This window comes from Aythya ferina (assembly GCF_964211825.1).
Source record: "Aythya ferina genome assembly, chromosome: 25".
NCBI classification, from domain to species: Eukaryota; Metazoa; Chordata; class Aves; order Anseriformes; family Anatidae; genus Aythya; species Aythya ferina.
In genome coordinates this window covers 6,308,193-6,329,653 of record NC_140323.1, presented here as the reverse complement: position 1 = coordinate 6,329,653, position 21,461 = coordinate 6,308,193, and the positions used below count along the sequence as shown (strand labels likewise).

Genomic DNA, 21,461 nt, shown 5'->3' with positions numbered 1-21,461 from the left:
TGAGTGAGCACAGCTCCTCCTCCCTTTGCTACTGATTCCTCAGCCTTTACGTGATACAAAATAGACAAGCAATGGCTCCTTCATGGAGAAGGCAATTGTGGGAATTAAATAAGGGTTGGAGATGGTTGCTTCAGTGTCCTCCTTCATGGGTGTCAGGGTGGGACTTTGCTCGCCCCAGGGAGGAAGCAGCAGTGAGAGCAGATGTGTGCTCAGGTCAGGCGTGGTGCAGAGAGTTTCCCATTACTGATACAGAATAGCCTGATTTCGGTGGCCATGAGCTGCCATGACGTGAGTTAGGGTTATGCAAACCCAACGAGAAGGTAATAGGCAGGGAACAGGAGCCTGCCTATTAATGGGGCAGTGTCAAATTGGGCAATGCAGACCCACAGAGTGGAACATCATCGGGGTCAGAGTGGGGTCTGGAGTGATTCGTGACAGGACTCATAGCCCTCCTGGAGGAGGAGACAGTGATCAGATTGCCAAACACTGCCCAGGCAGAGGGATAGCATAGCACAGCATCTGAGAACATAGCAAGCAGAGAAAGTGATCACAAAAGAGTAGTAAAGGGGCAGTATCTGGGAAATGAGGGCTTAAGCACTGGGGCTGTTCCTGGGGGTGAAGAGATAGCACAGGACCTGGCATTCTCCTCTGGGCTTTTCTTTGAATGCTCCTCACATCTGCTGTGTGCTGGGGATGGAAATTTACCATGGACATGGCCAAGATCTCCAGCTCACCCAGAGAACATGGCTTTGTATCACCACCAGAAATGCTGCAATGTTCAGTAATGCATGGGTGTGAGCCTGCTTCTGAAGGGTTTACCTGTATGAGCACCCCTTCTTTCCTGTGCTCCTCCAGGTGGGAGCCAGCCCCAAAGCTCAGGGTCTGTGTGGAGGGTTCCAAGGTGCTCCAGAAGACACACTGCTGGGCCCCACATGGGCCTGCAGCCGGCTGAGCACACTGTGCTGGCATGCAGGCTCCAGAAGGCTGTGTCCTCCCCCAGAACTGCTGCATGTGGGCTTGTGAGCAGTGTTTGCAGCTTGGGGATGGCAGAAGGATGGTAGTTGAGGTGTTGGCAGGTATCAGCTTCCCACCCTCAGCCAAAAGGAAACCGTGGTAGAGTCATGCAGGCAACGCAGAACCCAAACCTGCTTTTATGACTATGTTGGACTCAACATTCCAGCCTCCTGCTTGAGGTTTCTGGGGTGCTGGGGTCTGTAACTTCCACGTGCATGCAGCCCCCTCCAGCTGGGTACGGTGTGTGCCTCTTCTCTCCCCCTGCAGCACTGCCCAGCCTTGCACTCTCCCTTCTGCCTGCCAGGGACCTGCTGGAGCCTGTAGGGTGCAGAGCTGCTGGTGCTTGAATGCAGGCATGGCAGAGCTTGGACTGCTCCTGCTGGGGCCAGTTAGGTGGCAGACAGGCTGGGCCATATCCCACAAACGGGCACAGAGAAAGCCTCTGCCAGAAGGTTTTGTTTTGCTGCCGGAGCTCTTCTTTCAGTCTTGGTGTTTCCAGGGCATCAACAGGGCCCTGCGAGCAGGAGCAGCCTTGGGGTGATGGGGGAGTCTGGCCCTCTCCAGGGAGCCTCAGCAGAGCTGATGGTGTCGTGTCCTGGTCTGGATAGATATGGACAGCTGAGATGCAGGAGAGAGGCCAGGTTCACTGCTACAGCTTTGAAGTTTTCAAAGCAAACACATGCAACTCCTGCAAAACATGAAAATAAAGGAGAAGAAAGGAAGGAGCGGGACAGAAACCAGGGAGAAAGGTGGTGATGGAAACAGCAGGGTGCAGCAAGGAGGAAGAAACACAATCCACCCAAGTGGGTACATAATTTATTTACCTATTAGCTATTAATAAGCTGGCCTTTTGTATCAAGTCTCCCGACGTCCTTGTAACAACTTCAGGCCTTTCTGCAGAGCATCACCCTTTCTGGGTGTTCCTATGCCACTTGCTATGCTAACATGATTCTTGATATGTCCCTCACCCGGCACTGCGCCTTCGTTACTACCATTCAGCTGAACAAGTAATTAATGTGATTCCCCATTACTGCACCGTAACTGTAACCTCCAGGAAATACCTGTGAGGTGGGAATATCTCCTAGGGACACTGCTTTGGGTACTGCCCAAAGATTGAGGGAGGTCTTTGGGCCCTCCTTGTGAGCTGTGTTGAAACAGAATGGCCAAGCTGATGGCCTGGTTGAGCAATGGACCTTCCCTTCCACATTTTGCTGTTCATGATTACTGCAGGACTGGTTGTGATACTTGATACCAAGCCGCAGATCAGCTGAATGTAGCAAGGAGAAGACCCTTGGTCAGCAAACTCACAGCTACCCTGCTGAACTGAGTGAGTAGTCTCCATTGTGTTCCCTCCTCCCATCTTCCTTGCCAAGCTTGAAGATGGACAAGAAGTAGGTTTAACCTTTCCCATGTATTCTTGGGAGAAAATGCACTTAGAGGCATATTTACAGGGTAGTGACCAGGACACCATACAGTAGGCTTGGAAGGACCCATTAGAGTAGCCAAGGCCTCCTATGCCTGTTTCTTCATGGTTCAGGGAATAAGGTGGGTTTTTTACTAATGGGAAGACACTTCTGTGATCTGGGACACATCACCTCTTCCCTGTTGTTGCCTAATGGTGCTGCCCAGAGCTGAGTGCATGGCTGCTTTTTTTTTTTTTTTTTGTGTTTTCTTGTAGTGAGGGATGTTTGGTGCCACTTGGGAACCCCCCTTGAAAGGCTCCCAGAGCCATAGATGTGCCACAGTTCAACTGGTCCCCAGAGTATGTACCTGGTATCCCTTGGGTGTTGCACAGGACAGCAGCAGTGAAGTGAGGCCAGCACCCAAGCCTGGAGCCACACAGCTCCCATCAAGGTGGCAACATGCCTTGGTAGGACTGAGCTACAGCCCACACCTGGGCAGATAAAACTCTTTAGAGTCCTTTTATCTTAAAATGTGAATGCTGTTTCTTGAAGCAGGCATTGCTTCTAGATCCTCAAGTATGAAGTTCTTAGTGGGAAGGGGAATCCCTCTCCTTGTGTGTGTGATATCTGTGGAGCAACTACTTCCAAGTACTGAAGCTGTCGGCTAGGTGACCAGCTCAGGGGCTGAGCTCTTGGGGGTACACCCTTCTTGGGGTCAGTTGCAGAGGAGTTTTGCTTTGTTTGCAGCAATCATTACTGTGAAGATGTGCCTGGATTGTCAGCACAGCCCTGCTTGAAATGCCATGTTTCTTCCCTGTGTTTCCTTTAAAGCCAAGGACAGCAAGGCAAGATAGGGTTTCACGAGGGTATAGGGTTTCTGAATCTGAGTCTTTCCTGAGACAAACTCTTTCTAATCCTTACCTGCGTGTCAGAGCTGCACAGACACTGAACACATCCATAACCACCCATAGGATCTTCTATTGCTGGAGGAAGAACTGTAATTTAGGCTGCCTGAACTTGGCTGCAGGTGAGTGACTGCTTTTAGTTTTATTTATTTTGCTTATAAAAGTCTGTATGGCATTAATAATATCACAGAAATGTAATGGAGCCTGACACCAGTGCAAAGCTCCTACCTACATTAAGCCACTCCTTTTATTTTATTTCATCACCCATAGGATGCAGAAGAATCACCTGGTTGACAAGGTTCCCATTTATCTCCAGATAAAATGGTGCTTGGCTTGTAGCTGTATACCAGCTTGTGCTGATATAGGATTTTTGGATGCTCTTGGGTTTGTGCCTGATCCCAGACAGATACGCTCTGTGCTTTCAGCATTTAAAGCCTTTATTTCTTTTCCAAGACTTAAATAAAGTAGTTATTCTTGGCTGTGATCTTTTTAATGGGTTTGAATGCTCTGCAAATCTTCTAATGGAAATGATCAGCCATTGCAATCTGCTTTATTGGAGGGTATGCAAAAAACACTGAAGACACAAGAGGAAATATTAGTTGCATCCAGTCCACTCAAATTAAACTGTATGGGCAAACAATTCATAGGTATTTCTGACAGGCTGAAATCCATTGCTGCCAAGTGGTCACTTAAAACCCAAAAAAGGGGAAGGAGCATCCATTTGATTGGGATGAATTAAATGCGGAGTGGGTGAGATTCAAGAGCAGGTTACGTTAGATTCAGACTGCAATAAGAAGAGATAATGGGGTCTTTCTTTTTAGTTTGGCTTAATCTCACCTGGAAATAAAGGGATGTTTTAGGCAATTCCATGGGACTGAGAATGGGGATCTCCACTGAACCCTGTGAAGTTGTACAGTGTTTACCCAGTGATGCAGAGCAGAATTTGGGGAAGATTAATGTAATTTTGGGTCTAAACTGCTTCTAATTCTGGTGGATTCAGTACAGTTTGCATTTAATAGAAAATAACATGCAATTTTTGGTGAGTCCAGGTTAGGTCATCTTCCCTGGTCTTACAGATCAGTGCAAGAGTGCTGCCTCAAAGCTCCCTGCAGCTCTCATACTAATGAGCGCTTCAATCCTCCAAGTGCTAATGAAAAATCATCACTGGGGATAAAGGTGGTATGGAAAGGTTCAGAAGGGGTTAAAGAGACTTTCCTGGGTTTGTACTGGGTTCAGATGCAAGCAGGCATCAGCCCTAAGTCACTCCACAAGCATACCCGGGTGTGTGTCTGACATGTGATGAGATGCACAGTCCTGAGGCAAAGCGATCTCAAGGCAGGATGAGTGGTTTCTGGCCAACACGAGCTGATGCTGAGCCATTGTTTCCTTCCCCAGTGTGCACCGCCCAGCCCATGCTGGGGCACAGCTACAGTTAGTTATTGTCCTATTTCAGGGGGAAAAATCCAGTGTCGCACAACCTTCCTGACAGTCTAAATCTGCTCACTCCCACTCCTCAAAGAGAAAGGGGGAGAAAATACAATACAAAGGGCTCAAGGTTTAAGATAAGGACAGGGATATCACTCAGCAATTATCGTGACAGACAAAAGAGACTCAGAGTAGGGAGATGGATTTATTACCTATTACTAACAAGCTAGAGAAATGAGAAATAAAGGAAATAAACCAAAAATGCCTTCCCCCTATCCGCCCTCTTCCACCTCTTCCCCCCGAGTGGCACAGGGGAAGGAGAATGGGGGCTGTGGTCAGTCTATGGCACTTCATCTCTGCTAGTCCTTCTCAGTCCCTCTCTGCCCCTGCTCCCCGTGGGTCCCTCCCATGGGATGCTGTCCTTCCCGAAGTGACCCTGCAGGGGCTGCCCACAGGCAGCAGCTCTTCAAGCAAGGCTCTGTAGCACAGGGAGCAAACTGCTCCAGCATGGGTCCCCCATGGGTGGGCGGCAGCTCCCCCCAGACTCCCTGCTCCACGTGGGCTCCTCTCCACGGGCTGCAGCTCTGGCCCAGGGCCTGCTCCTGTGGAGGCTCTCCATGGGCTGCAGCCTCCTCCAGGCCACATCCACTGCTCCACCGGGGGCTCCTCCACAGGCTGCAGCATGGAGATCTGTTCCTTGTGGGACCCATGTGTGCAGGGGGACAGCCTGCTCCACCAGGGGCCTCTCCACAGGCCGCAGGGGAACTGCTGCTGCCTGCCTGGAGCACCTCCTGGCCTCCTGCTGCACTCACCTTGGGGGGCTGCAGGGCTGCTTCTCACTCTTGCCTCTGTCAGCTACTGTGTGGCAGTGTTTTTTCTTCCTTAAATATGCTCTCAGAGGCACAAACAACATCGCTTATGGGCCCAGCTTTGGCGAGCAGCAGGGCCCTTATCTAACATGGGGCAGCTTCTGGATTCTTTTCACAGAAGCCACCCCTATGGTCCCTACTACCAAAACTTTGCCACGTAAACCCACTGCAGGCAAATGGGATGTCTCATCATGTCAGCTGCCAGGAAAGTATCTCCTTTTGGTATCTGACATATATCAAAGGGATGAAGATGTGTTTCCCTACCAGTGTTTTGTTTCTATTGTTCTTCTCAAATTGCCCACTAAAAGAGCTCCAAAAACATGAACTGCTTCTCAGTTCAGATTTCCAAAAATCAAAACACTTGCTTGAAACAGCAACTTTTGCATCCAACCTGGACTATGAACCTGTGCCCCAGTGAATAATTTCCCCTCACACATGGGAGAAGATGCTCAGCCCACACCACAGCTTGGAAAGCTATGGATCTGCCATGGCCACTGCTGCGGCGCAGTGGCCAGACCTGGGCTCACCACTGGGCTTGGCTGCTGCTAGGCTCGCACATATCCATTTCCCAAGGTCATGGGAAGGAGATCAGGAAATCATACCAAAACAGAAATCAGCTCTAACATGGCACAAGGAGCCCAGGGCTGCTTGGGGGAAATAGCCCCAAGGGGCCACTTCTAACTCTGTGCATTGAGATCCCTTTCCCCACATTTTGTGGGAGATTTTCCAGGGCTGGTTTTCCAGCACCTAAAAAGGTAGTTGTGTCTTTCCTTTTTTTTTTTTTTTTTTTTTTGCTCAGCACCTCCTCTGGGAGACCCTGACTTTGTGTGCTCAACTGCCAGGATGCTGCTGAAAGGGCTAAGCACAAATCTGAGGTTCTTTTCCCAATTCACCAGCAGAGTGTGGAAGCCTGTCCTGGTTGCGCCAACTGGAAGGAAGCTCAGGGGAAAGGGTCAGCATCTCAAGCCACTGGCAGGAGGGTTTGAGATGCTGGGGTGGATGGGAAATGCCCTGACTGATGCTTGCCCCACTCCTGTGTGCTGGGTCACCGTCTAGGGCAATGCCCCAGTGCTGCCTTTGCTTGGCAAGTTTTGTGGCATGGAAGGTGATGCTGTCTGCATGGGCTGGAGAAATAAATGGAAAGGGAAATATCTGCAGTTTTTTCAAATCCTGCAGGAAAAGCAGGCAGGGGCTTGAAACAGCAGCATGGAAGCCTTCACTGAAAGCAGTAGATGATGCTTGCAGCCCTAACAGACCTTTGGACAGACCCAGTGGCTATGCCTGCATCCTGCAACCTCTGATCTGCAGCTGGCTGGGGCTGCTTTTTGGCTGTGTCCAGGTATGGCTAGGACCCTGCGCTATATGGGCAGGTAATGCCACGACATGATCCGCAGGGGTGCACAGAGGAACACAAAAAGCATACAAGGGTGCAACTCAGGCTCCAGAACCTTCAGCAGTTTGGGAGCCAACAGCAATTGCAGGTTCCAGGAAATGGATTTTCCCAAGCACCAGGACAGAGTCAGGCCCTGCCCTTTGTAGCAGCTGAGGGAATGCCTGGTCAACAGGACCTATGGCCAGATGAGCCCCAAACCTCTCCACCTGGAATGGAGACATGCTGAGGGTGGGAGCACCAGAGGGGCTGAGCAGGGGCAAATTAATGCAGCCCATGTGAAACTGGCACCATCCTGGCTACCAATCAACCCTGCAAGCAGCTCTGCAAAGGGGGGCTGGGGGGGTGGGGTGTATCACCCCATCTTCCTTCATTTGATACTGTTCCTTTTTCACTGTCACTTGGAAAGCAAAGGCCATGCACATATCTGCAGCCAAGAAGGTGGCAGGCTGGGAGCTTGAACACTGCTGCAACTTGCAAGCAGAACCCAGTGATGGAGCAAAATCCCATTTCAGGCACAAGGAGAATGAGGGCAAGGAGTCCCACCGGGCTCACGTGGGCACTGGCATCGCCTTTCCGCCCGGTGCAGGAGGGGTACAAACGTCCCGCGCTGCCACAGACACACACTGGGAGAAGTGTGGGGGCTGGAGGAGGCAGCTGGAGGCAGTGGGACCGGGTACCCTGAAGCCGGAACAGGATAAGGATGAGAATGATGCAGAAGCTGGGTTTGTTGCTCCCTTCTTTTCTTTTTGCAGCAGGTTAAAAGATGGGGGTGGAAGAGAGGAGGGGTTGGCATGTGACCTTAGGGGGCAATTGTGTTCTGCACTCTTTTTGGTGGTGGTGGTTGTTATTTATTTATTTACTTAATATGGGGTGGGGAGGGGGGGAAGAGAAGAGGAGGGAGGGTGGTTCTTTGAGGAAACACCAGGGAGTCAGAGGGTTGCTCTTAATGCTGGGTGATTGTAGCAAGCAACCCTGGGGTTGCCAGGAGCTGGAGGGTCCCACTGACATTATCCCAGTCCCTTTAAATCTTAATTATGTTCCTGCTGTGTCCAAATTATAATGTCCTCCCCTGGGACTGCAGGGTCATGGTGACCATCCTGGGAGAACTGCACCAATCTCTGCTGAGGCTCCAGCTCAGTGCAAGGTGCTGCCAGTCTGAAGCAACCCCAGGTCTCCAGCCCCTGTCACTGCCTCCTTTTGCTGCCATTGATGCATAAATCAGGATCGATACAGGTATCAGCATGACCTGATTAGCAGCTTCCTATTGTTTTCCATTTATACCACCCATCCACTTTTGGCTGCGGCCGCAGCCTCTGGGGAGGGTTTGTACCTAGAGGCTGTCGGTGCGGAGGCAGCTGGTTTTGTTGGGGTGAGGTCGTTTGCTTGTCCCCAGGAGCAGGAGGAGGTCACAGCACTGGGCTCAGTACTCAGATCCCCATGGGGCTAGGCTCTGCCTGTGCACACAACCTCGCAGCACTTTTGGGCAGACCAGGAAAGTTTCCCATTGATTTGGCATCGACTTGTCTTTATCGCGTTACCTCCAAAAGCCCATTCAGCAGCACCAAAAGGCGCCAAGGCAGGTTTTGCATTAAATACCCACTTAAACCTTTTTCTGAATCAAGATAAAACACTGACTCTGGACATGGGGAAGGTGGGGAGGGCTGCATTTCAGCAGAGCTTGGATCAGGCCCAGGCGATTGCAGCCAGCCTCGCTGCAGAACTCATTTCACCCCATCTGTCTTTTCCTGCTGCCCAAATGGGTTTGCGGCAGCTTTATGCAGGCACCTGAGATTGGGAACACTGCAGCTTCCTCCAAGCAGGGGTGGCTGCTCTTGACCTAGCTCGCTATTAAATTACATCCTGACCTGGTTAATCCATAGCTGATTAATTTGGGCTGTATGGCTGGGTATCAGAAAGGTTTCATCTGTTTCATGGTGTGTACTCTATGTACCAGGTTCTCTGTTAATCTAGTTTATATATATATATATATATATATATATATATATATATGGGAAAAAAGAAATGGGAAGATGCGTGCAGGACAGCTGGGCCAGGCATGCCACCCTGCCTGATGTGTTGGGTTGAGGCAGCAAAGGATGCCTCTGTCCTTGACTGGGAATCCAGCTTGGGAATTTCCTCCTATGCATCATTTTCCATGGGTGTCTGGCCTGGCTGTGCAGCACATCAGGAGGGCTGGGGAAACTGAGGCACAGAAAAGGTTGCAGCCCATAGCAGTTAGTGGCTGCCAGTTTACGCCAATTTCTTTTTTTCTTCAAAAAAGAAATAGCATTTCTTTGGTGGTGGGATTAAAAGGTTTAAATGTTGGGGCTCATCCTAGCCTCTCCTTTTTAAAGCAAAGCCCTCTCTACACATGGAGATGTCACAGACTGGGCTTTGGGGTCCACTGGTGCTGTGAGGCAGCAGAAATTGTGCTTCTCTGTACCCCTTGCTGACCTGCTATTATTTCATCATCTCTCAGTGCCTTTTCCATTTCTCTGCTGCTCCCACACTTGAGAGTGGAGGGAGCTTTTGCCAGACCTCTATCAAAGGTTTGAATTAGTATTTCCTATTTTTTTATCATCCACAAACAACCAGTCACTCCCTTCTTGCCCCAGCCCTGCTTAGTCCGCTTCAGCTGTGAATATTTGCCTTGAATTTAAGGAACTTCATTTGCAAATATATCTCCTGAGGATGGGGATGCCCCACAAACTTTGGCAGGGTCTTTCTGGGAAACAAAGCCACAAGCAACTCACTGGTGCTGCCTGACCTCAGTTTTCCTGGAGGGATGACTCCTGTGCTGCTCCCCAAGCCTCTGAGGGTCCTCTGTGACTGAACCAGGGATCTGTAGCTCCTTTAATTATTGCCAGTTCCCCATTTCATTATCCTCAATGCCAGAGCAGTCTGTCAGGCCGGAGCCAGTCCATTGACCCAGCCATACACTGAGGGGGTTGAAGTTTGGGTTGTGCTCATTCCACATTGCAGCCCTCGTGTGTTTCTCTGTTCCCAAAATCCAGCATTCCCTGGTGCTGGGGGTTTCACTGATTTAGGGACACTTTATGCAGCACTGAGAAATAACAAAAAGTCACCCCAACGTCTCAAAGATCCACAGAAGTGTCATGGCATCAGCCCAGCCCCGTCTGGGAGCAACATAGCCCAAATGAGTACTGCATCCCCAGCTAATTAGTTCTGCTAAGAAAGAGAAAAATTAACAGGGGCTCATTACTGCACTAAATTGATCTGTGGGCTGAAGCTCAGGTCTGGCTGGTGCAGAGCAGAGCACAACAGGTATGGCTGTTTACAGAAGAGTCTGTAAGCATCATTTTGCCCTAGAATTAGTGAAATATCAAGTTGGATGCCCTCACTTCATTGCATGGAGTGGTGATGGTGTCTGCAGGACCCCTTCTGGCTTCCCCCCTGCTCCCACCCTCCTCCAGTTTCCCCATGCAGACCACAGGAGAAACTGGTGTGATGAGCTGGTTTGTTCTTTGCTGCCCCCTGTGCATGTTATAAGCTTCCCATGCAAAATAAAACACGTGGACCTGCTGCAAAACAAAAGAAAACAAAAACAAAAACAAAAAAACCTCAGCCGGCAATCCTTCTGTGCAGGTTTGTCCTCCCCATCCACAGCAGCACTGTGCGTGCGGTGCTGCTGGGCAGCACTTCCACAGCAGCACTTGCTGGATGTCTGCCTACCCCTTGGGGGCAAAGTTGCCCCTGGGATAAATCCTAGGAGCTGCTGTCAGGGGGATTAGCGGGACAGAAGTGCAAGAGGAGGACAGGGCGCCCAGCTGTGGGTGTGAAAATCCTTGCATGTGTAAAGTCTTCTAAACTGAATGTGAAGCAGAACTTTCCCATGGGGTTGTGGTGGGTATGTTGTGTAATGCTGCACCCATCAGCCTGCTTTGACCTCAGGGATGTTGCTGGTCACAGCAGCTTTTCCTGCCAGAGCTGATTTCTCAGCCCAAGCACAATCCAAACTATTAGCATCTTGTGGGTGGTTTTCATGCTTCAGGCTTCCCTCAGCCACAGATGCTCTTTGCCTGGGTGTAGGATGTGACCCTCATTAGCACCAGGGAGATTTGAGAGGAGAAAAACAAAAAAAACAAAAACAAAAACAAAACAAAACAAAACAAAAAACCACGGAAGTCATTTTTCACCCAAAAACACCATCACCCCATGTTTGAAGTCCTCCCAAAGGATGGGTTTGGAGGGCAGACAGGCACTGGCTGGGGCTGAATTTAGGTGCTGGGAATGTTGCTTTAACTCCCTTCTGCTGGTAGATTCCCAGCAGGTGGGAATACGTGCTTACATATAAGCACAATACTATATAGGGGTGCAGAAAGGGATGTGCAAAATGATGAACCAGCCCTGAAGAGCCAAAAAAAAAAATCTGCATGATGTCATGTCACATTCCATCACTGGCTGCAGCTGCAGAGGGTTGGACCTGAGTATAAGATGCCCCAAGCCTGTGGGTCCCATGCTTTCCTGCAGGACAGGGCACTTTAATGTGCTCATTAACATAATGGGTGGAAAATATCTCTGAGGACAGTGGAGGGAGCTGGAGGGAGGGAAATTGAGGTGACCGAGTCCCTCAGGAGCAAAAGAGCATCACTGTGGAGTAATTCAGGCTGTGGCATGTGGGTAGAAATGTACCAAAACACAGCGCTAAGGGGGTGAAGAAGAGGAGGAGGGTGTGGGGTCACCTGGGTGGGGATGAAGATGGCATCCATCCTTGTGCGAGTCCACCCAACAGGGCTGAAACCTCTCCAGGGTCCTTATGGCAAGGACGCAGTGGGGTTATGAATGTAACCAGCTCTAGAAAAGAAAGAAAGAAAAAGTGGGGAAGGAAAAAAAAAATCTCTGTTACTTCAGTGACTCACACCATCCTGTCCGATGACGTTCCTTGGGGCCATTTATTTAGTTACTACTTGCTGCTCTAAGCCCGGTGGCGCTGGTGCCCCAGCCAGGTGTGCAGAAGGAGCTTGTCCCTGCTGTCCATTGTCCCTGCCGATGCCCTCTCAGGACTGTGCTGCCTCTGCCTGCTGCTGCCACAGCTCCTGGACACGTCAGGGGGGACGGGGACGTCCCACGTGGTTGTGGCACTGTGGCCATCCCCTCCTGGAAGGGAGCCCACTGTACCTGCAACCACAGGCAAGAGGTAGGTGGGCATCTGGGGATGCTCCAACCCTTGGGCTCTCCCCTCCCTCCTCATTTTAATACTGTTATTTTATATTAATAACAAACAACAACAACAACAAAAAAGCCTTATTCCCTGCCGTAAATCTGTCTCTTCATGCCAGCAGTGCTTGGGTCCCTGGCCCCCTCTCCACCTCCCTTCTGGGGACCGGCTCAGACCTCACCACGTCACGGACAAGACTTGTCCCTGCTGGACCAGCCGGAGCATTATTGGGGATTAAAGGTGGCATCCGCCAGAAGGGCACATCCCACCCTGGCCCGCTCCACAATGAGTGGGTGGGGGAGGAGGGTGGGGGGCCAGGGGCCCCTCCAGCCCCCCTTCCTGATGGACCCCTGGCTCTTTTCAGGGCAGAAAGGGTGCTTTTTCCCAGGGCAACGTCGGGGCCAAGGCTCCAAACCACATCGGATCCTGCCAAAGCCCATCCCTGGTGTGCTGGGTTGCCAATTATACAGTGAACCAAATAGAGGAGAGCGTTCTAAATGACATTGCCTGCTTTATCCCAACGGGACCTCTCAAGGGTATGGCTGGACTTTTTTTTTTTTTTTTTTTTTTTTTCTACTTCCCCTACACATCCCTATGTGTGTTTAATAACTCTCTTCCCAGATGCAGAGAGCATTGGCACTTCCATGCCCTGCGTGGGTAAGTCCCCATAGGTGATGGCATGGGGGGTTTATGGAACAAATTGTTTCTTTTCTCATCGAGCACAGGGGTGATGGGGAGGGCATGGGAGGGAGCAGTGCAGTACCTCTGATTTTCTGGGAGGACCTTGAAGAATTCTGTCATTTGCTCAGGCGTGTGAGGTTTTGCTGGGGAGGGAAGCAGAACCGGTGGGAAGCAGGAGGAAGTTGTACATGGAGAGGTTTTGACTGCATGGATGCAGAGGGGCTGGTGGAAACCACAGACCAAATTTACTGATTTGCTAGTGGGATGTGATGAGAAAAACACAAACTCTCTCTCAAATGACCTTTCTTTTTTTCAGTCTCTCTCCCTTGCATTTTTTTTCCTCCCAGACAGGGATTTTGGATGAAGCGTATTAGTTAATCAGATTCTGAGAAGCAGATGTTAGGTGATTTAGGAGGAAAAAATGAGACTTTCTAGTTCAAGCCTTTGCTAGAGCCTACAGTGTGCATTGCAAACCATGTGGCTCTGTTCTTGCTTTGAGAGATTGCTTTGTGCATTTGGGAAGTGCTGGTAATTTTAGCCTAAATCTAAAGCGAGACAGAAAGGGTGGTCTGGAGTCTGGGGACAGGTGGGATACCTATCTCTGGTGATGGGGACAGGCAGATGTCAGCATACTTTGTGGCTCTGAATGCAATGAAAAGAAAGTCACAACCCTGAACCCTCTGGGCAGCATCCTGATGGCATAAAATGGGGCTAAAAAAAAACTTGGAAAAAGGCTTAAAAGCTTGAAACTGAGCTAAAACGTTCCTTTCCATGCCCTGCTGCCAAGGATGAGCACAACTTTCCACTCCCAGCAGTGACCATGACATGCAAATTGTCCCTTCACAGCTCTCAAGCCTCCATTTTCCCATGGGGGATGATGCTGGGTGGGCTCAGTTTGATGTGCATGCAGGCTTCAGAGCTAAGCCATATTTCAAGATATTGCAGATCAATATACCATGATTCAACATGCCACAATTGCCTCTGTGGTGGAAATTGTCAGGCTGAACAAGCCCCACCAAACAAGGGCTTGGGAATTTCCTTGCACAGAGTGCCAGCATGCAGTATTAGGAGTTAAGCACCCTTAATGCTTTTTAAGACTAAGATCATCTCACAGTGCTGACTTTGGATGCAATTTCACAGTCAGCTTAAGCTGCTCTAAGGTTGCTCTGGTGTTGAGAGAGCTGCCAGGCACAGGCTAACTTCTGGGCTACCAGCAGGACTGAGGACTGGTGAGCGTGGGGTCAGCTCACTGCTCTGCCTGAACAGTCCTGCTCTCCTCATTCAAACTGATTTTCTTTTTTTTTTTTTTTCTCCCTCATTAAAAATCAACTTTGGGGTTTAGTATTAAGGAAAAACGAGAAAGCACAAAACAGAAAGATGTGTTGCTTTTCCTTTTTTTTCTTTAACACTTGTTTTTCCCTCTAAACGAGCTTTGCTCGGTCTGGGTTTATCTCAGCATCCCTTCTCCCAGCCTGGCTGCTGATGGTGCAGGGGCACTGAGGTGTGGGCTGTCTGCAGCTCTCAGTTGCACTGCACTGTCTGCACCCTGCATTGCCCTGAGGCTACATCTCCCCTTGCCCACAGCAGCTTTTCAACAGAGCTGTTGAAACATCAAGTATGAGCGGAATCTGGCCCCATGGAGAGCTGCCCTCAGGCATGCTTTAACCTTGGCCATCCCAAGCAGGACACACCTCTATTGCTGGGACTGGAGGACTCAGTTCTGGGGCTCCTCATCTTCTCAACAGGCTGCTTTGAGGGCTAAAACACACCGCTGCTCCCCCCAGACATCATTTCTGCCACATTGCCTTGAATGCTCCTCCCTAAATGTCCCCACATGGGAAAATGGACACAAAAACAGAGCCAGACACAGCTGTACAGAGATGGGTACCTAAGAACAGCCATGCTCCGTGGCTTTTATCAGGTAAAGACATATGATCTTTAAGCAGCTTTACCTTGGTTCCTGGTAAGTTCTGGGATTCATCCCCAAATGCAGCATCCCTTGACTCTGCTGAGGAAACAGCATGGTTAAGCCATCATCTTAGATAAGGACTCTGGCTCCTGCACAAAGTTTTGCTTTTGGGCTTATAATGCTGACAGCAGAAGAGCCAGGATGCTAACATCTCCTCCTGCAGCAGATTTGGGTTTCTAGCTGGTGTGTACCCAGTTTGGGCAGCAGTGCTTCAGCACAGATGGAGGAGTCCTCTGCAAAGACAGAGGAACAATTTCAGAACCCTGATGGCTCCAGCTCAATAAGGAGGTTTGGGCACCAGCTGTGTCCCTGCGGCCCCAGCACAGGACCAGTCCCCGCGCTGCTGCTGCTCCATACAGACATGGCCCAAATTGCATTGCTATTCCTGGCAATTGAGGGCATTTGTGTTTTTCACCCTTCTGATGAACTTCACTGGGTAAGAAAGGCAGCGGGCCCTTGGTGATCAGTGGGCACACAGAAATCAGAGCCACTCTGTGTGTCCTTGTGTGGTTTCTTATGTTCAGAGAATACACTTGGGGGAGAAAGAGCTGGAGGCCAAAGGAGAGGAAATAAATGGGGGTGAGGTGGGGAACCTGACTAGCAAAGTGCATTTTGGGGGTAAATCTCCTCAGAACTGTTCTCTGTTAACTTCTAATTTCCCTTTGTGGTTCTCCCTGAGGAAGGACAGGTACTTTCCCAGTTCTATAACTTGGCCTGGTCCTCGAGCTGCTCTTAGATTTTGCCATTGATCTCAGCACTACAGTGGAGGCCTGCTGGGGATATGAGGCCCAGCAGTGTTTTGGGGACATAGTGCCAATAGCACCTGCCAGACCAGTCTTGGGAAAAGATCCACCCCATGGCCTGAAAAATGCTCTCCAGTCTCTCTTAGTAACCTGAGTGTTTAAACCTCATCTTCTTCCTATGGCTGGGAATATCATTTTTACCACAAGGAAGGCCTAGGACAGCTATAGAGGATGTTGTCCTCACCCCAAATTTCAGATCAAGACAAGGGGTTCATGTCCCTCTTCACACAGATTGGAGGGGTTCTCCAGGGCTGGTGGACATGTCCTTCTCCTCCTGACCTGCCTTTCTCAAGTCCCAGCCTGGCCCTCATTTGGGAATTGCTTTTGTAGTGCCAGGTGACCCAACTCCTGGGGTTCCACCAGTGACTCTCCCAACTGTATCAGGGGCTGTGGCTAACCAGAACACCTGTGTTTAATACACAGAATCACAGAATCACACAGAATCACAGAATGTTAGGGATTGGAAGGGACCTTGAAAGATCATCTAATCCAATCCCCCTTCCAGAGCACAAACACCTAGATCAGGTCACACAGGAACGTGTCCAGGTGGGTTTTGAATGTCTCCAGAGAAGGAGACTCCACAACCCCCCTGGGCAGCCTGTTCTGGTGTTCTGTCACCTTCACTGTGAAAAAATTTTGTCTCATATTTAAGCGGAACCTCCTGTGTTCCAGCTTGCACCCGCTGCCCCTTGTCCTATCATTAGATGTCACTGAGAAGAGCCTGGCTCCATCCTCCTAACACTCACTCTTTCCATATTTATAAACATTAATAAGGTCGCCCCTCAGGCTCCTCCAAGCTAAAGAGATAGATACCTCCGAATCCTGCTCCAAACACTGGACCTGCAGCCTGTGGATTAGTGCATACTTGGAAATGTCTGAAATAGCCCCTCTTGCTCTCAGGGCTGGGACTGGTGAGGAAAGTCTGCATGGGATACCTGAATTCTCCCGTCTTCTGCTACTGCCTGACTTTTTATCCTTGGATGCTGTAAGCAGTATTGGGAGGTTTAGTGGTGATAGTGAAGCCATCCCAAAAAGGGCCTGCAGGATCTGGAGCTGAAAAATATGCTGCAAGTATAATGTCCATGAAATTAATGTTTGCATTAAAACATACAGGGTTTTCTGACCTTGGGTTTGTTTCATTCTTTTCAGTCAAGCAAAGCAATCCACATGCACAGTTCATCTCTCTCTCCCTGTCCATTTGCTTGCAGATCCTCATAGCGTGGGAAAGACGCAAGCTGCTGGTATCAGACCTGGGGATTTATGCTGCTAATCTGATTAGTGTATGATGGACGTGTCCAGTTGGAAGGAGATGGAGGTGGCACTAGTCAGTTTTGACAACGCTGATCAGATTGTGGAGGATCCCTGTTATTCAAATGACCTCAGTCCTGCTGGGCAGTCGCGGAAAGGCCATCCCAGCTGCCCCAACCTCCTCTCCAACTGGAGAATCCTCATCAACAGTGAAAACGCCAACAATGAGACCATTTTCTCCAGGTTCTCTGCAGAGCTCAGTGAGCACCTGGTGGGGGAACGGGTGGGCATGGAGGAGGGGGACCAACGAGTCATCATCAATATTGCTGGGCTGAGGTTTGAGACGCGGCTCAAGACCCTCAACCAGTTCCCGGAGACCTTGCTTGGGGACCCAGAAAAGAGGATGCGTTACTTCGACTCCATGAGGAATGAATATTTCTTTGACAGGAACAGGCCCAGTTTTGATGGGATCTTGTACTATTACCAGTCTGGTGGGAAAATCCGGCGTCCAGCCAATGTACCTATTGATGTCTTTGCTGATGAAATCACCTTCTATGAGCTGGGTGATGAAGCCATGGACCAGTTCAGGGAGGACGAAGGGTTTATCAAGGACCCTGAGACCCTCTTACCAACCAATGACTTTCATAGGCAATTCTGGCTGCTCTTTGAGTACCCCGAAAGCTCCAGTGCAGCCAGAGGCGTAGCTTTGGTCTCTGTCCTGGTCATTGTTATCTCCATCATCATCTTCTGCATGGAGACCTTGCCAGAGTTCAGGGAGGAAAGGGAATTTAAGTCCACCCAGGAGCTTTCTAAGAATCTGACAGACACCTTGCTGGCCCACAGCACCTTCACAGACCCTTTCTTCGTCATAGAGACTGCCTGCATCATCTGGTTCTCCTTTGAGCTGTTTGTCCGGTTCATTGTGTGCCCCAGCAAGACTGACTTCTTCAGAAATATCATGAATATTATTGATATTGTGTCCATTATCCCCTACTTTGTAACTCTCACCACCGAGCTGATCCAGCAGAGCGAACTCAATGGGCAGCAGAACATGTCCTTGGCCATCCTGCGGATCATCCGTCTGGTCAGAGTCTTCCGCATCTTCAAGCTCTCCCGGCACTCCAAGGGGCTGCAGATCCTGGGGCAGACCCTCAAGGCTAGCATGAGGGAGCTGGGCTTGCTCATCTTCTTCCTCTTCATTGGTGTCATCCTCTTCTCCAGCGCTGTCTACTTTGCAGAAGTGGACGAGCCACAGTCCCATTTCTCCAGCATCCCTGATGGCTTCTGGTGGGCCGTGGTCACGATGACAACCGTCGGCTATGGTGACATGTGTCCCACCACCCTGGGTGGGAAGATTGTGGGGACTCTGTGCGCAATTGCAGGAGTATTGACCATTGCGCTGCCCGTCCCTGTCATAGTCTCAAACTTTAACTATTTCTACCACAGGGAGACAGAGAATGAAGAGAAGCAAATTCTGCCTGGGGAGGTGGAGAGAATGCTCACCAGTGTGGTGACGGGAAATGGCAGCATGGAGTCACTCAATAAGACCAATGGGGGTTACCCTCGAGATAAGGCCAAAAAATGACATTGCTGTGATGGGACTGAGCACTGTCAGGTGGGATTGTCTGGATAAGGTATAAAGCATCTGCACGCTGTGATTTTTTTTAACTGAATGTGCTGCTGCTGTTTTTTTCTAGACATTTTTCACTGATTTCCTGTGGCTGTTCAAATAAATACCATCTTTCTTATCTCTCTTTCCTGCCCATCAGTCTATTTTTTTTAATTATTTGATGCTCATCTGCTTGACATTTAGCTTTTTTGTCTGTGATATCAGTGCCATTCTCCATATGCAAAGATTTTCCCCATATACCAGAAGGGGAAAAAGGCAAAATGACATGAACTGCTTTGCCTGGTGGCACCCAGCTGTCCAGGGGTGGAGCTGGTTGCCATCTTCCTGCATTTCTTAATCCATTTTAAATATTTCCTCCACTACTCAGAATGTGGGTATCTGAGCAATCCCCAGATCTGCGAGTGGTCTGCTTTTATTTATTAATTTATTTTTCTGGCTGAAAAATAAGTTATATTTTTAGCTAGATGAGTTCCCTGGTGTGTCTGCCTAAATAATTTTGCTGATGCAGTAGGGTGGGCAGTGATGGATAGGATTGAGCCACTGGGTGTAGGGATTAAGACAAGAGGGATGGGGACCAGCTGCACTTGCACAGCCACCAAGAAAGGCCCCAGGGCATGGTGGCTCAGTGCCCACGGACATTCATCTCTGAGAAGGACAGGGGGGATTTTTCCTGCCACAAATGCTTGATGCGTGGGTTATCTGGTGCACAAATGCCTTTGGGGATGTACCTCTGTGACCTTGTAGATTTTTTGTCACTTGTGTTGCTGAAAATGGGGCACAGAGTAATGAGGGCTGACATTTCCTGACATTTTGGTTTTTCGTTGTAAAAATCACTTCTGGTTTTGAAAACATGCAAATTTCCATAGGCATTTTCAATGGGAGAAACAGAAACAAATCATTTTGCTGTTCTCTCTAATGCCAGCAGGTTTCCTTCTGACAAAAACATTTTGTTCCAACTTCACTGTTTCAGTTGGCTTTTTTGATGTTTCTGCCTTCATTAAAATCACAGTTTCTCATACAGTGTCTACACATCTGCTTTTATATCCCACATCTGTTATATATGATGTCTCATCTCCTCAAGGTTCAGCATGATCATTGCACAATGTGCCAACATCTTTGGTTTGCAATTTCATTCAGAAAGGAGTGATGAAAGAATGTTTATTTATTTTTGTACCTGTTCTGATTGAAAATGTGAGATAGGGTGTGCTGGGATTTTCCCTCTGGCAGAAATCCCACACCCACTTGCTGCAGAGCTCGGGATCTGGGGGGATTCTTATTCTGGTTTGGGGTATTTTTTTTGTGCGCTTTCCGCAACACCTTTGGTCCACCTGCACCCCAGGCAGGTGGATCTGGAACATGATCAGGACAGGTGTCCGTCAGAGACAAATCTCCCTTTTAATTTTCTCCCATCCCTCACCCTTTTCCTCACCCCATCCCTCGCCACCCTCACAGCATCATCACCGACAGAGGAGGAGCGGTGAGAAATGTTTACTCTTCCCTCTGTGCTCAAGGGAGAAATGCCTCATTATCTGCAAGGATGGATGGAAGAAGAAGAGCTGGGCACAGCTGGAGGAGGCACAGCTGGGCACAGCTGGTGAGCAGCATTCTGAGACATCCCCAGCTCCTCTCCAGTCACTCCTCATTTCTCTCCAGCTGTTCTGCCACTTCTCTATTTTTATTTCATAGAAGAAAGAATGAAACTTTTAAAATCCTTTTATTTTTTCTTGAGCTCTCCTTCCCAAACTTCACTCCCATTATATCAAAGCTGAAACACTTTCGGTGTTTATTCCTTGGGAAGTGATCATGAAAAACTGGTGAAAAGATTTGGGTTGGGAAATATTCAGCCTGCTTCCTATGGAAAATCTCTGAGCACGTCCTCACTGCTCTTGCTCCCGTAGCAATCAGAGAGGGATTGAAATGGAGGGATGCTGGGATGGATGGATTGACAGATGGATGGATGGATGGATGGATGGAGAGATAGGTAGCAGGATGAACTTGATTCTTATTAACTTGTAAATTTTATTCTCCAATAAAAGAGTAGATGCTTCAAAGTCGAACATACAGAAAATACTGGTTATTTGGATCCAATGTTTTGTTCTTGTGTTTTTGCAATTACACAAACAGCAGGAGCTGGTCCCTGCCTGGGAATCATGTGTGCAGGATGAGGCATGGGACATTACAGACCTGAAGGCACAAGACCTGTGGGATGAGGACAAACTCTGCAACAGTTTCCCCAGAAGTTCAGCTTATGACAGCTGTCACAGGGTGGGGGACAGATACAAGGGAGATCCCTAACTTACGCTATGAGGATGGGGGTCAGAGACATTAAACTTGTCCAGATACAACAGCTGATTTCTGATTTATCATAAAGGGAACAGTAGAAAAAACAGACTATGAATATCCAATCAACACCCATGTAGTGTCTGATTTAAAAACAAAACAAACAAACAAACAAACAAACAAACAAAAACCACACATTTTCCCATACAATTTGCAGCTTAGCATTTTCCCAAATACAGCCCCAAAGCTCAAAGCTCAATGAAATCCATAAAAGGCTCTTATTAACTGTACATTTCATGAGTCAAGCCCTAATGAGGGCTTGAGCCCTATCATGTCATCTGGCACACAGGGAAGAATTCCCCAGAAAAAAATAAAAATAAACATAAAAATAAAAATTCTGAAGATGGCATGAAACCTCTTTGCTTTATCAGAAAGGTGTCCTGACTACTTTTCTTTCCATGGAGCAAGCCCGAACCTTGGACATATTTGTCCACTAGGAGCATTTTTCTCCTCCTTCAAGTCATAATTTCCAAGCAAACCTTGGAACATCCTTTTGCCACCAAACAGATATTTCTGTGCATCCCCTATGCATGGTACAGTTTTGGCACCGCAGCCACGAGATGGCACTCCAGGATAGACATTTCCCAGGACACAGTAGGGAA

The 21,461-nt window shown here is 49.0% G+C and overlaps 1 protein-coding gene across 3 annotated transcripts; it reads left to right on the top strand.

The window, feature by feature from the left end:
• Window positions 1–7,596: 7,596 nt before the first annotated feature.
• KCNA10 (potassium voltage-gated channel subfamily A member 10) lies at window positions 7,597–20,576 on the top strand. Of its 3 annotated transcripts, none has more exons than XM_084497620.1 (3): window positions 7,597–7,731; window positions 16,850–18,504; window positions 19,972–20,576. In XM_084497620.1, the coding sequence occupies exon 2, from the start codon at window positions 16,924–16,926 to the stop codon at window positions 18,472–18,474; it is 1,551 nt and encodes a 516-aa protein (XP_084353746.1). In that variant the 5' UTR covers window positions 7,597–7,731; window positions 16,850–16,923; the 3' UTR covers window positions 18,475–18,504; window positions 19,972–20,576. The 3 variants fall into 3 exon arrangements, with proteins under 3 accessions (XP_084353746.1, XP_084353744.1, XP_084353745.1); XM_084497619.1 differs by adding an exon at window positions 8,091–8,242 and having other exon boundaries at window positions 7,653–7,731; window positions 16,850–20,576; XM_084497618.1 differs by having other exon boundaries at window positions 16,850–20,576.
• Window positions 20,577–21,461: the final 885 nt, after the last annotated feature.